General features: G+C 44.4%; 1 protein-coding gene across 1 annotated transcript in view; it reads left to right on the top strand.

The window, feature by feature from the left end:
* Positions 1-15,155, top strand: part of NUP93 (nucleoporin 93) — a 113,170-nt gene that overhangs the window by 80,550 nt on the left and 17,465 nt on the right. Inside the window, exons 9-16 of the mRNA XM_055000838.1 lie at positions 3,597-3,729; positions 5,289-5,446; positions 6,315-6,480; positions 7,661-7,754; positions 8,843-9,034; positions 10,978-11,104; positions 11,206-11,278; positions 12,947-12,991. Of these exons, the coding sequence (XP_054856813.1) occupies positions 3,597-3,729; positions 5,289-5,446; positions 6,315-6,480; positions 7,661-7,754; positions 8,843-9,034; positions 10,978-11,104; positions 11,206-11,278; positions 12,947-12,991 (988 nt within the window). The remainder of the gene's footprint in view (positions 1-3,596; positions 3,730-5,288; positions 5,447-6,314; positions 6,481-7,660; positions 7,755-8,842; positions 9,035-10,977; positions 11,105-11,205; positions 11,279-12,946; positions 12,992-15,155) is intronic.

The following is a 15,155-nucleotide window of genomic DNA, read 5'->3' as shown; positions in this document are numbered from 1 at the left end:
ATGTAACATTTATTGAAGTTTAAAAGGAAGAGAGTGTAGTGAAAATAAAGTGAAAAATAAGTACAACCGTTTTTTCTACTGAAGGACCACTTTGTAGACTTCATTGGTGGTTTCCCCCCACTTTGGAGCCCTCACTTTGCGGAGAAGCTTGTGGGTTGAGAAGCCAGGAGGGTTGAGCATGTTAAGGAACTCCACAGAGTAGTGGACAGCATCATTCATTTGCACCACTGAGTCCACAGATCTGTACTCCATTTCTGTCCCTTCAAGGGAGTTAAGTTGTGTTTCATTAATGATGGCAGCCTTGTCATTCTTGGGGGTCAGAATGGCATGCTTGCACAGCCCGTCCATGGACTTCTCTGTGATAGCGATGATATCAGGGTATATCGTGGCTGTTAAGTCTGCTAGGGTCATCACTACTGTGCCCAAGCCTGCAGGGATGGTCACCTTTCCCTTGGACGCGAGACTTGCTGGTACTTGGCCTCTGCTGCTCAGTGCACCACAGGTGTATGATGTGCATATTTCTTTGCTGCATCTCTAAGTTGCTTCCTCCTTTTAGCGTTGGTGTATCTTGCATGACATCTGCCAGGAGGCTTCTTGGTGGCAGTAAGAGGTGATGGCTGCAAGATGTGTGAGGTGGAGTTGGACTGAGGGAGAGGTGGTGTGGTGGGCCCTTCAGCAGGTTCATGTGAGAGGTTTGCGTTGAAATGACCCCTAGAAAGGTTGTGTACCGTCTCCCCATGAACATTTAAAAACTCAGCTGCCATACAGACTTTTATATAAAATCCCTTTTCAGGAGTCTTGTACTGTCTTTCTTCAACTGTCTGCAGTTTCCTTGACGTAATTTTTACCTCAGAACACAGTTCCACAGCTGACCCATCAGCCTTCCAGCCACACAGGAAAGCCAAGCCCCACAGGGAGATTGGCAACCCTAGACTGGGAGGTGTATTTTTTTACCTCAGGACACGTGCAATGACTGGGACGTCATTGAATGTGTCCTGAGTACTGCAAGTGTCCTGCCTGCTGTTTAGAATGCTGGGCTGATGGCCAATCAAGGCCGCATATGCAAATGACCTCAGGGCAGAGTGGCTGAGTTGGCAGTTGGCGGGGGCGGGGGGGGGGAGAAGCCTGCCAGCCACACAGGGAAGCTGGATCCCTACGGGAAAACACATTTGACCCCTTTTTACCCCCTTAGGGGGCGAATTTCTTAAAATCCCTTCTTAGTGAACCTCTACACCACAAAAGGAACGTCCTGCCCAAATTTCACATTTCTGGGTCCAGGGGTTTGGGCTGGGCGTTGATGAGTCAGTGAGGACACTTGTCTTTATATATATAGATTATTTTAATAGTGTTTTTATATATGTGCTGTAAATTGTGGTAGAGGCAGTATATAAATTTAATAAAATAAATAAACAAAATGCCTGCTGAGGAACCAGCACTCAGGAACTATGGCTGGCTATTTCTCTGGCATGCATATCGCAAACTGAGCTCCACACAACCACTTAACCACTATTCTGTAGTGGCTCTTAGGCACAGACCTGCTTTCCACACCAAAAGTAATCTGAGGAACTCCCTTGAGCCTTTGAAAACACAGCACAGGAAAGACATGTTCCCCTAATCACTTTGGATCTGTTGTGTGTGTTTTGTGCCATGGCTTTAGTATGAGCCACTGCTGGCTTGTTAGTGCCTTACTGTGGAAAAGCAGACTTTGCAGTAGTTGTAACAATGTGAAAATATCTGCATGGGCACGCAGGGAGAGAGGTGGGTGGGAATCCTTTAGTTTACCGGGAAACTACTTGGAATCTAGAACCACCTTTCAGCCCCTATACCTCCCACCCTACAATTTGTTTTTTAGGTTGTCATAGAGCTGATTGGAAAGTATTACCCAGAATAGCTCCTTAAAGCAGAAATGGGATAGAGGAAAGATAAGCCAGAGTGGAGGGCTTGATAGTGTCTCCTGTTTCTTCCCCTTTTCTGTGGTAACATAGGCCGAAGAGATGCTGAAGGCTACTGATCTCCCTAGCCATTTCCTTTCGGAGGCTTCTGGACAGGATTTCCTCCTGAGAAGGGGGCAGTTTCTCTGGCCTGTTTGGGGTACAGAAGGGAAACCTCATCCTCCCCTTTCTCAACTAATTTGTTATTCCAGACACCTCCCAGACTTAAATTTAGAGACCTGAGAATACTCAGAAGTGCTAATAAAGGGCGCATCTTGTTCTAGACATTTTTTTGATCCCTTCCAGGTATGAGACCTTTTGCATGGAAACAGTCCCTAACTTGCCGTTTGTAAAACACAGTTTGTGGAAGGTTCTCATTCATAAGTGAAACTTCAGGGGAACAATAAGGGCCAAGTGGAGCACTAAGATGTTCTTTGAAGCTTCACATACCTGTGCAAGGGGAAAAGGGGCCACAGCTCAGTGAAAATGGAAAGTGTGCTTTGCAAGCAGAAGGATCCGTCTCTGACATCTCCCATTTAAGGATCTTGGTTTTCAGGGCTGGGGAAGGAGATTATTTCTGCCTGTAACCTTGAGGACTAGATGGGCAATAGTTTGACTCATTTGAAAGCAGCTTAGTGTGCTCAAATATAGCATATCTGCAGGAGTTAGAGACAGAAAATTAGGTTTTCTCCTTTACCTCTCAGGGTGTGGGTTGGAATCTCACCCTGTTTCAATGTAAGCTTTGTAGAATTTGATCCATGTGTTGCGTTGTGTTTGCTGTCAAAGATTTCTAGTTGGCTGCCTGTCTTGAAAATCTGACATGCAAGAAGTCAGAATAGATTTTCCTTTTTTTGTGCAGCAGAAATCAGATTTTGAGCACAATAACGTGCAGTGGTACTATAGTCTGCTGCAGTATTCTGACGGAGTGATATCCCCCCTTCTTCTTCAGGGCTTGAAGGCCATAGTTAGGTGCCTCTGATTTAAAGACCTGATATACTCTTGTCCTGAAACGAGAATAATCTGGTACTCAAAAGTAATTTATTTATTTATGTAAAATATTTCTTTAATCTTCATTACTCCATTCTGAGACTTACAAACATAACAATAGCAATAGAATTTGAAAAAACCAAACAGATGAAATAATCCGACCAACAGTTCTGTTAAAACAGCTACTATAATACTATTCAGGTTCCAAGTTCTTACCTAAATAAGTGGGCATTGCATGAACACACACACTGAATCAGACCATTGGTCCATCAGGGTCAGTATTGGCTGCTCAGACTGGTAGTGGCACTCCAGGGTCTTGGGCAGAGGTCTTTCACCATCACCATCTATTTAATCCTTTCAACTAGATATGCTGGGGATTTAACCTGGGACCTTCTCCATGCAAAGCTCTTCCACTAAGCCCCAGCAGCACATGGAGGAGCCACCTCTCGCCACTGATTTCAAAGCAGTAGAGCCCTACTGCTCAACAGGCCCTCTTCCTCTCCACAGCAGTGCTGATCTTCCTAGACAACAGTCTAGTCCCCACCATCTTGACTGGTGGCTGGGTTTTGGCATTCCCCAGGGTAAAGCTGTTCTCTGACTAAGCAATGAGTGAGTGACTGCTCTTGTGACAGAATGTGCAAAGCTCATTACTGATCGGTGACGGATGGTGTCTTGCAGTTACAAGAACTATGCTTTGGTGACTGTCTTTGGAAATCTGCACCAGGCTCAGCTGGGAGGGGTACCTGGAACCTACCAGTTAGTCCGCAGTTTTTTGAACATCAGACTCCCAGTTTCTGTCCCGGGACTCCAGGTATGTGCAGCCAGAATGCCACAGCTATCAGTCCTTGTATGTATTGACCATTCCGGTGATTTGGTTCGCTTAACCTGTGCTGAAATTGGGAGCAGGGCATGTATGTGAAAAACCAGAGCTTGGGGCGGATGACTTACGTCAAGTGCTCCTTCTAAGCAGCACTACGCAGTGTCTTGAGCTTAAAAGAGAAATTCTGAACTTAATAACTTGAATTATACAATTTGTATAAATTAGGTACTTTGGGGGTAATTTCTGTTTGCATAGAGTGCTAAACTTACTTGCATGATGTATTCACACAATATTTTGCTAATTATGGGGTGGGACAAAGAGCAGTGGCAGGACATTGGAGTTCTGATGCACAGGAAATCTGACTGCCACCAACCACCTTTCAGGAACTTTATATATCAGAAAAGTTATATGATAAAATTTACCATGTAGAAAATTTTCCAAGAATAACCAACTTCGTTGAGAAATGGTTTCCTTTCTTTGAATACCTCGGAAATAATAGTTCCTTACCTGGTCTTAAACTCTTTCATACATATGCAAATATATAAGCAATCTGTCAATTTAATATGTTAGAATTTACACGTACTTTCTCCTTATATTTGTTCAGATATATGCTCAGATATAACCCTCTAAACTGCTTTAATATGTGTTCAGTTGTTACTTATTCTGACATGTTATGTGTTTATTAATTTTGATGTGTGTATTTATTAACGGATTTTAGTATTAACTTCTTGTATGACTGCAGATTCATGATTGGATATAGTTTAATAGTTTATTGTTATAAAAAAAATAATTAAAAGAAAGGAACTTCTGCAGCTCCGTGCCTTGGCTGCATGGAAAACCCAGGTTTGCCATAATGTAATGTATAGAAAGGCTTTTACTTTCCATATCTAAAGGAAGATGCAGGTGGAGGTCGGAGGTGGCGGTGAAAGGAAACAAAGCGCTCAAGAGTTGTCTGAGAGCGCCATCAGGTTATAGATGACTTACGGCAACCCACAATGGGGTTTTCATGGCAAGATACTAACTAAATGAATTTAAAAGATGCCTATATGACATTATCAGACTAAGATCTAGCGCTCACTCATATGGTCATCCTTCGAGACCTATAGCACCTTAAAAACAGCAAGATTTCCTTCATCAGAGAGCTTTGACTCTCGAAAGCTTATACCCTAGAAATCTTGTTGGTCTTTAACGTACTACTGGACTTGAATCTTGCTCTTTTGTTGCAGATCAGCGCAGCTACCCACCTGAAACTCTATAGTCATCCTGTGTTTGATCTATGTCACTTCAGTCTTGCATGCCAAGATGATACAAAAAAAGTTCCAGCCATGTAGAAAAGTGGCACGCCAGGAAAAGACTAGGCTCATGTCCCTTTTCCCTGGCTGCTAGTTTTCCATATGGAATGTATCTTTTGTATGGACAAACAGTCACCTGCAGCCTGCTGCAGCACAGCTGGTTTACCACTGCAGTAAAAGCTGTGCCTTGGCTGCAGTGCTGGAAAAGCTCTCCCACTCCCACGCACCTCCAGTTTTTCACTTCTGCCTGCTTTTCAGGATGGAGAGGTGGAAGGCCACCCGGTCTGGGCAATCATTTACTACTGTATGCGATGCGGGGATCTGATGGCAGCCTTACAGGTGGTGAATCGGGCACAGCATCAGCTGGGAGAGTTCAAAACCTGGTTTCAGGAGTACATGCACAGCAAAGATAGAAGGTACTGGGCAGTCTCTGAAAGAGGGGAGAGGACTGGGGGGGGAGGGGGGAGTGACTGGCAAGAGGAGTGATGATGGTTTTGCTGGGAATGTGTAACTCTGACGTCCTGTTGTATGCTCCTGTGAAAGCAAACAGACCGACGTTGGCCTTGCATGTCTGTTACATTGAATACAGTCTATTGAATTCAGGGCTATGAAGCTGTGGCCCTCTCCCAGAGGAAGCAAACAGAAACTTCCCCTTCGGAACCAATTAACATTTTTTTAAAATCCACATATCCGCAACCCATTTTTTAGTGCCTGTCTGCAGCATTTGATGACTGAATCCACAGACTTGTTCTTCCGAAGCTACGTACTGAGGTTGCTCTGCTGGATTATGTCGGTGGCAGTGCCTGCAGTGTTGACTGGGGGAATAGTTTGGCCAAAGGGCTTGGGCTTTATTACCCGAAGGAGACAGAGACAGTAGAGAGGGGAGATGAAGTATAACAAGTGGAAGACAAAGGCAAGTGCGGGATGATGGGTGAAGAGGAAGAAGCAGGGGTGGGGGAGCAAAGCACTGTGCTCTGTGGGCACCAGGAAGAACCCCTGATCTTGTTGATGCTGTTTCAGAGGTCGACATGCATTCTCCTGCTTCCTCGGCTTGTCATGCCTTTGCTTCCCTCTCCCCAGCCCAGCCATGTGCGTCATATTGTATGGATGGCGCCTTATGAACCCATGGCTTCTGCCTGTTTCAGATTGTGCGAAGGGCTTGTCCACTTTGCATTTATTCTGCAGAGTCGTCCCTATCTCCCAGGCTCACGAGGAACTTCTCCCATTACAAGTGTGACCTTTCCCAAGTCTTCTGTTCGATCGCATGGCTTCCTTTGATTGCAGGTTGTCTCCTGCCACTGAGAACAAGGTTCGCCTCCATTACAGACGAGCCCTGAGAAACAACACCGACCCCTACAAAAGGGCTGTTTACTGTATCATAGGCCGGTGCGATATTGCTGATAATCACAGCGAAGTTGCTGATAAAACAGAGGATTATCTGTGGCTAAAGGTAATGCTGCTTGTCGTTCATAATGTCACATTTCTAGTGCGTCTCGTTTCTTCCTCCTCCCTTAACTTGCAGATTTGAACTTCTGTAGGCACACTCGCTGAGCATTTAGATCCCCCTGCTAACAGTTCCACTAGATGTAATCAGCCAAGAGCAATCGGGCCTTGGTGTTCTTGCGATAAACTTGCAAGCACAGGGTGGTGGAGCCATTCCAGTCTCTGTATTGGCATCAGCATCTTTTATTACCCTCCAGCCAAGGTTGCTGACCTGCGAGGGATATAATTCAAACTAACAGGTGCCTCTGTAGAGACTTATGGAGAGTGATGGTGGATGCAGCTAACAGTTTTTACTGCTGTGTAAACCCAGACTTTCCATTGGGAGCATCTTGCAGTGGGTTTACATCATTGCTTGAATAAAATTGCTATGTAGACTTTTGTCAGATTTGTTCTAATTTTCGTTGGTTGAGTATCTGCCTATGGATAAATTGAGAAACCAAGGAACATGGCTCCCCCATGACATTCCTGCAAGATGCTGGTCACAGTTATTCTCATTTCTCAGATGAGGAACTGAGGTTAAACGAGACGCGACTGTTCTATGAATTCACGGCTGAGATGGGACGCGTCTCAGTTTCAGGTCCTGTTATCCCTTTGCGTGGAGCACAACTCCTTACATTTTTGGTTGCCTTCATGCTTGGATTGTTCTGGATTTTATCATATCCTACGGCAGAGTTGGGTTGCTTGTCAGCTATGGGACCTCGTGTGGTATGGTGGTTAGAGTGTCAGTTTAGGATCTAGGAGACCCACGTTTGAATCCCCCTTCTGCCATAGAAGCTCTCCGGGTAACTTTGGGCCAGTCAAATACTCTCAGCCCAACTTAACTCACAGTGTTGTTGTGAGAATAACATGGAAGAGGGGAGAATGCTGTAAGGTCTTTGGGTCCCCATTAGGGAGATAGGCGGGGTATAAATGAAGTAAATAAATAAATGTGGCATCTGTCAACGAGCACGGCATTGCAAGCCTTAATTGGAACGGGAAAGGGTTATTTCTAAATGCACCTGAAGAAGAGAGCTGTGATTCTTGAAAGCTTATGCTACAGTAAAGTTGGTTAGTCTTAAAGGTGCTACTGGACTCTTTTTTCCCCCCTAAATGTTGTTTTCTCTGTTTTGTGTGTGCCTGTTATATAGCTGAACCAGGTGTGCTTTGATGCCGACGGCACCAATTCACCGCAGGATAGGCTGACTTTGTCTCAGTTCCAGAAGCAACTGCTTGAAGACTACGGTAAGTAAACTGGTATGGGTGTGTGAGCGCGCGCACACACGCATGAGGATTATTCTGAATTTCATAGATATGTATGCACCTGGTGGCTTTTACAAAATACGACAATGCCACTTGTCACAGAACTTTGAAGAGGCCAGTGTTTAAAAGGAGTCCCCCAATCAGAGTTGATAAATGAGATCAAAATAAACATTTACTTAGCCAGATCAGCATGGTGATGCTTTTCCAGTAGTGAGGAGTACTGTGTCCAATATTCTGACTTGCACATTTTTACTGTTGTATTTTTACGATGTGTGCAGTGAGGTTTACTGGGATACAGACAATACCTGTTTTGATTTAGTAGCAGCAGCAGTAATAGTAGTGGGAGGGGGGAAGTGCTGTCAAGTCGCAGCTGACTCTGCTGGAGTTTTTAAGGCTAGAGGTGAACAAAGGTGGGTTGCTATTACCTGCCTGTGCAAAGCAACCCTTGACTTCCTTGTTGGTCTCCAGTCCAGGTACTAATCAGAGCTGATCCTGCATAGCTTTTGAGATCTTACAACATCAGGCTAGTCTGGCCCATCCAAGTCAGGGTAGTCGTAGTGTACCTGTTTTAATTCTTTATTTATTGGATTTATTTCTTTCCCATTTTTCAGCCAGATTGGCTCCCAGAGTCAACTGCAATTAAAATCTGTTGTCACATTCCTGATTTGAAGACAGTTGCTAAAATGCAGAGCTTTTTAAATATTCCCCCTACCAAAATGGAAAAAGCATCATCAGATATTGTAGAATTGGCTTGTACCTGGCAGAACCCTGGGGCCGTCAGTTGGTAGAAGTAATGGGTGCCTGGCACACTCTCCTAGATCTTCTTCTTCATATTCTCTCCCACACTTTCCATCTACTGGTAGCTACAGTAGTGGGACCCTGTGGTGGCCTCGCTGGAGGCAGTACCGATAATCTTCCTTGGGAGAGACTCAGAAACTGTCAGGACACACATAGTGCTTGTTTTGCTCACATTTTGACAATATTGATGTCTTATGCCAAGCAGCACCTACAGTCACAAGAAACGGCCTGACAGAAGATTTTTTTCCCTTGGCTCTTGTGTGTTTCCTCAGGCGAGTCGCATTTCGCAGTGAACCAGCAGCCGTTCCTCTACTTCCAAGTATTGTTCCTGACGGCCCAGTTTGAAGCTGCCGTTGCTTTCCTCTTCCGCACCGAGCGTTTGCGTTGCCATGCCATTCACGTTGCCTTGGTCCTCTTTGAGCTAAAGCTGCTCCTGAAATCTTCCGGGCAAAGCGCACAGCTCTGTGAGTCCCCACTTAGTTGTCCTTCTCCAGCTTTCCTGACAGTTACATGATTTTCTTCTTGCATCAAAACCAAGCAGCATGCACATGCAACTCAGGACTTTGAAAGCATTCGTTAATAATGTTGACAAATGGTTTGAAAGAAAGAGAGACTCAGTCACTCTCCTTCACTTTTTCATCTTTGTGACTTCTTCCTTGTGGCTGAGGCACTGCAGTTACAAACCCTCACAGCAAGTTCTGCTCACTACTTCTGATGCATGTGGGGGAATTTGCTTGATTGATTTGAAGAGGCCTCGTGGATGGTTTGATGTGAGTGTGCAAGCACATCAGGATCACTGCAGCACCCTCCTACTGGCTCGACCCCTTGTTTTGGATTTTCTTCCTGAAAGGCGGTCAGTGGTGCATGTTGGAGAGTTTGCAAGAAGGGTAGACATGCATACATCAATGTGCAGCAGCTAGTCACTCATCACATCACATAGTTTTGCAAATGTGTCATGTTATATGTGGTATAAATATGCAATTAATGATTAATAATTGCTATGACTATCTTACTATGGGTGTGCGATTTGGGTTTCCGATTAGGGATAAATACCCGAATTGGACCCGATTTCTAAAGATTCAGGATTTCCAAATTGGGCCCAGCATGCTGGCTCCAATTCGGAAATGCCGAAACAAAAGTTACTGAAGCTATTCGGGTTGCTTCAGGAAGCTTTGGGGTGCTTTCAAACCCCGTAGCTGGCTCCAGCTGACCAGCGGAGGAGGACTCCCCCACCTGCCAGCTGAAATGTAAAGGGCCCTTTCTGCACTTGCAAGCGCCGCTCGCAAGGGCCCTTTAAACTTCAGCTGGCAGGCGGAGGGGATTCTGACAAGTAGGTCAGCTGACAAGTAGGTCAGCAAGTGAGAAATGAAATAGGGGTATTCACACAATGATTTTTCTGTCCATTTGATTTACTTTCATGATATGCCAGACAAGAGCGAGGTCCCTAGGGCATAAAAAATTATCAAATTCTACGAGACTCTCTTGAGCTCTGGGAAAAAAATACTTTTTGCAGTTCTCTCGATCTAACAACCACCTTTTGTTTCCCAGCTGTTGAGGGCTGTATTCAATTTGGATCTTAAGGAGACTAGGAAGGCATAAAATCCATGTTTTTGGCCAAATAATTATTTCCTTGGAAACTGCAAGCAATGGGATGAGGGCTGGGGAGTTGCCAATGTCAAGCCACACAGTCACACTGTGAGGGCCGTATCTGGGTTGGCTGTAGGGATAGAGGAATTGTCATATTTAAAGCTTACCTGTCAAACTGCGCTTTGGGAAATCTGAAAGGTGGAATTGTTCTGAACCAAAGCAATGGTTTTTCTTGCTCTGTGTTTGTGCTTTTCTGTAATGGCCAGACCAGCTGGTACAGAGCCAGTTTGGTGTAGTGGATAAGACCACGGGACTCTATTCTGGAGAACCAAGTTTGATTCCCCACTCCTCCGCTTGAAGCCAGCTTGGTGACCTTGGGTCAGTCAGAGCCTCTCAGAGCTCTCTCAGCTCACCCACCTCACAGGATGATTATTGTTGTGGGGATAATAACTGACTCTGTAAACCGCTTTGAGTGGGTGTTAAGTTGTCCCGAAGGGTGGTATATAAATCGAATGTTGTTATTATTCAGGGTATTTCATAAGCGGGCCATGGTGTCTTTCTCCACCCCGCACTTCAGTTATAAAACCTAGAGGTCTGGAAGGGCACGCTTCCTGAATATGGCAGAAAGCTTCTTACCACTAATAGACTTTATGCAACTTTTGTACATAATGTCTTGTGCATAAAGTCTCTAGTAGCTGAAAAATCCCGTCCCGAGTACTTGGCTCTGTTGATATTAAGGCTGTCTTGCTTGTATGAAAGAGGCCTGAGTGCTTTTGAAATCTTTAAATCCTGTGGATTGGTTTTGTCTGTCCCATTTTAGTGAGCCATGAGGCTAGTGACCCTCCTGGCATCAGGCGCCTGAATTTTGTTCGCCTCCTGATGCTTTACACCCGCAAGTTTGAGTCCACTGACCCTCGAGAAGCCCTGCAGTACTTCTATTTTCTCAGGTAGGTTCCTGCAGCCACGGCTGAGCCATGCACTTTCGCTTTCATTCGAATGGCCGCTAAGTGCGAGCGTGAAACCTGCAGCACTTTTTCCCTTTTTCCAGGAACGAGAAGGACAGCCAAGGGGAGAACATGTTCTTGCGCTGTGTCAGCGAGCTAGTGATCGAAAGCCGAGAGGTACACAGAAAATGCCCTTGTGCCTCCTTCCTTCCTTCCTTCCTTCCTTCCTTCCTTCCTTCCTTCCTTCCTTCCTTCCTTCCTTCCTTCCTTCCTTCCTTCCTTCCTTACTTACTTACTTACTTACTTACTTACTTACTTACTTACTTACTTACTTACTTAGGATGCAGTTCAGTCTTCTTTGAAAGAGCATGCCAATGCACAGATGTTTTCCCTCTCAGCTGTGTATAGGGAAACCCCAATATTTCCTGAAAAGCTTGCCAGTCGAAACATTCAGTAACAGTCAACAAATTTACATGAAGGACATCAGTTCTGATCCAGTGCGTAGCTGTAGGTGGGTGTACTTGGCTGTCCTTGAGGATTTGCATGTGATTGTGAGCGCAAAAGCCCAACAGGGCCCTTTCGGTACCTGTTGTTTGGCATGGTACCATCATGCCAAGCAAGGTATAATTTTGCTCCCCTCACTGCCACCCTCATTAGTTTCTAAACAGCACAAAATGAATTCATGAAAAATAAACTACAATTTTCTGATTTCGAGTACACCAGAGGCCTTCTCTGAGATGCTTACCCATTCAGAAAATAGTTTGAGGTGGATAGCCGTGTTGGTCTGCATTAGAAGTCCAGTAGCACCTTAATGGCCAGCCAGATTTCCAGGGCATACGCTTTTGAGAGTCAAGCTCCTTGTTGGTCTTTAAGGTGTTACTGGACTCAAATCTTGCTCATTCAGAAAAGGAATACTTTGAAATTGAGCAATGTTGACTCATCCCTCATTTCATCCCTGAAGAATAATTGTAATGTTTGGTATCCCAGTTGAGAAAGAGTTTAAAAGATCCATAGGGGGAAACAGTAAAGCTCACCAGCTGTGGTAGATTACTGAAGCCCACTGGGACTGCCTCCAGTACTAGCGTTTTGAGGTAATAATGTTGGCCGCTTCTACAGGATTATTGTAAAGATTATTGGACCTAATGTTAATTACCAGTTCTGAAAAATTCTAAGAGGATTTTAACTTTACAAGCTGATACAAGGGAAGTGCTTTAAAGCAGCCTTTGTGTATTTCTTCGTGAGAGGTTAAACTGAACAAGAAAGACCATGCTTCACACACATCATCTGCTGTAAAGAGAGCCGGTGTGGTGCAGTGGCTAAAATGTCAGACTAGGATCTGGGAGACCCTGGGTTCAAATACTCACTCGGCCATGGAAGCTTGCTGGCTAGCCACGGGCCACTCACAGACTTTCGACGTAAGCTGCCTTACAGGGATGTTGTTGTGAAGATAAAATGGAGGAGAGGGGAATGATGTAAGGTGCTTTGGGTCCCTGTTAAGGAGAAAGGCTCGGTATAAATGAAGTAAATAAAATAAGCATTAAAGACGCATGTTTACCTTGTAAATGCCTTGTGAAGCAGGCAGGCATCTAAAGTGTGCCCCGGAGTTCTGTGCAATGCTACGGGGATTCTGTAGTGGATGCACAGGGTTTCCTGAGCAGGCAATGTGATTTTACCCGTTGAGTAACTGTCTCACCATTTTGAAGATGAATGTCTACATACCTGATGTTGCAGCGATTCTTAAGATGACACTTAATTCAGAAGTAACAGCCAAACTGTCTCGCAGAGCATTGGAGTGTGTCATGCACACCCTTTCTAACTTCCATTTCTTTTTATTTACATGGATAGTTTGATATGATTCTTGGGAAACTGGAGAATGATGGCAGTAGAAAAGTAAGTTTGTATATACTGATACATATATATATTTGAGTTCTAGCCAGAGAATTCTCTAATTCTTGTGCTTTGGAGCATTTTTTCCTGTGCTTTTCAGTATAAAAGTTCATACTCGGCACGTTGTCGTTGCCGCTTCTCGTTTGGATTCAGCGTCTTGCTTGCACATGCTGATCAAAGGGAGTGAATTTCCCAGTGTAGGGCACAGTTCCTCTGTCTAAAGGGATAGGACATCTAGTGTTGCTTGCCATAAACTATGCCGGTATAAGGAATTCTTGAAACTCTCAGGTTTCAGTTCTGAAATAAACATTGTAAATATGCCATAGTTGGAGATGTTTAGGAATGTGCCTGTGGGATCAGTAAAGCATGTCCATGCCTTAGATACATCTAGACTGGACTGTTGTTACCCTTGAGGAGTGTTCTGACGTTGCAGCTAGTGCAGAATGCTGTGGCTAGAATGCCGGATGAGGCCAGCTATCAGGAACACGTGACCCCAATATTACAGCGATTACACTGGCTGCCAATGCTCTCCCAAGCACAATTTGGCCTTTAAAGCCCTACGTGGCTTGGGACCGGGATATCAAAGAATCACCTCCCATATGTGCCTGCCTGGGAATTAACATCACGGGGAGAGGCCCTCCTGACCGTCCCATCAGCTAAAGAAACTCACCTGGTGGGTGCACGAGAGAGAGCCTTTTCAGTGGCAGCCCCACAATTATGGGGCAGCATCACTATGGAGGCGCTCCTGGCCTCCTTCAGGAGGCAACTGAAGGTGTTTTTATTTAGGACTGCTTTTAGTTGTCTTTAGGTCTATGTTTATTGGCAGTCTTCAGCTGTGTTTTGAAATATTTGTTTTTATTTCTTTTATGATGGCTATTTTATTTGCATTGTAAGCCGCCTTGAGTTCATGCAAGGTAGAAAGGTGGCTAATAAAAGTTTAAATAAAATAAACAAATAATAAAATAAATATCGACAGCAGCCCATCTGTTCCGTCGCTTGGTCTTTGTCGCTCCCTTATGGCCTCTTAACTATGTTCCTGCATCCATAATCACCCAATGATCCTCATCCTTCTACTTCTGCTTTGCTGCTCTTTGCCAGAAACGCGCCCCCCCCCCAAAAGCATCAGCTTCAAAATAATTAAGAAATAAATTGCCAGTTTCAGAAATAAAGCATAGAAAGCAGGCATGTTGCCAAGTAAGCCCATTTTCATAAATAATATTGACTTTAATAATTTTACTTGATTGCCATATTTAGAGTGGAGGGGGGCGGAATTCTGCACTGTATGAGAATATCTGTGGTGGTATTGTTAACATGGTAATGGTTTATGTTACATTGTGGATTTTTTTGTAAATTATGCATATTTACTAAAAACGTGGGGCAGTGGGAGAAGCCACTGCCAACAGAGCGGTTCCTTACTTATAGCTTAACTGCTGTTAAGACATCAGAAGTCAGCTGCTGGAACATACTGTCCTCTAGGGAAATAAATTCACTCCTTTCTCTTTAAGGAGAATTTAAAGAGTATGTTAGCATCATCCTTGATAACAGTTAAATCCAACCACGATTCTTCCTAACCCATTTTCTGAAACTCATTTTGAATGGCGACTTCATCTCCTGGGAATCCTGACGTGTGCCAGTGTACTCCCAAACTGTGGTATGGTGTGTGTGCCTCCCACGGCAGGCTCCCAAGTACTTAGCCATGGCATGAATAACTCCATTTACATTTTGAGAGGGAAAGACATTGGTTATGTTTACTGAAACACAGTGGACCGCTTTACTGGAATTGCCAGAGGACCAGGATAGGATTCAGTGAGCGTTTAGATTGAAATCAAGGTTGCATACAACCTTTCTGCACTACTCGAGGGTCTCTTTTCTGTACTAAGGTGCAAGCAGAAGTGAGGGTTTTGTACTGCATTTCATATAGCACTATATTAGCTTTAAAAACCTGACAATACCTACTTCTTCAGCAAATGCAACAGGTTAACACATTGGGATTCTCTGTCAATTTTTTTTCAAAACAACCTGTGCTTATTCCAAACTAAACAACTGATGTGGAACCAGCCTGTATTCCAGAAATCTGATAGAAAAACCCATTGTAGTTAAATTCCACAATAATGGGTGCAACATAGAGGCCTATTTGGCAGAGGCCAGCAATAAACATTAATTACAC

The sequence above is a fragment of the Eublepharis macularius genome, chromosome 16, assembly GCF_028583425.1.
Source record: "Eublepharis macularius isolate TG4126 chromosome 16, MPM_Emac_v1.0, whole genome shotgun sequence".
NCBI lineage: Eukaryota > Metazoa > Chordata > Lepidosauria > Squamata > Eublepharidae > Eublepharis > Eublepharis macularius.
Note: the sequence above shows the minus strand (reverse complement) of the source record. Positions and strands in the feature narration are given on the sequence as shown.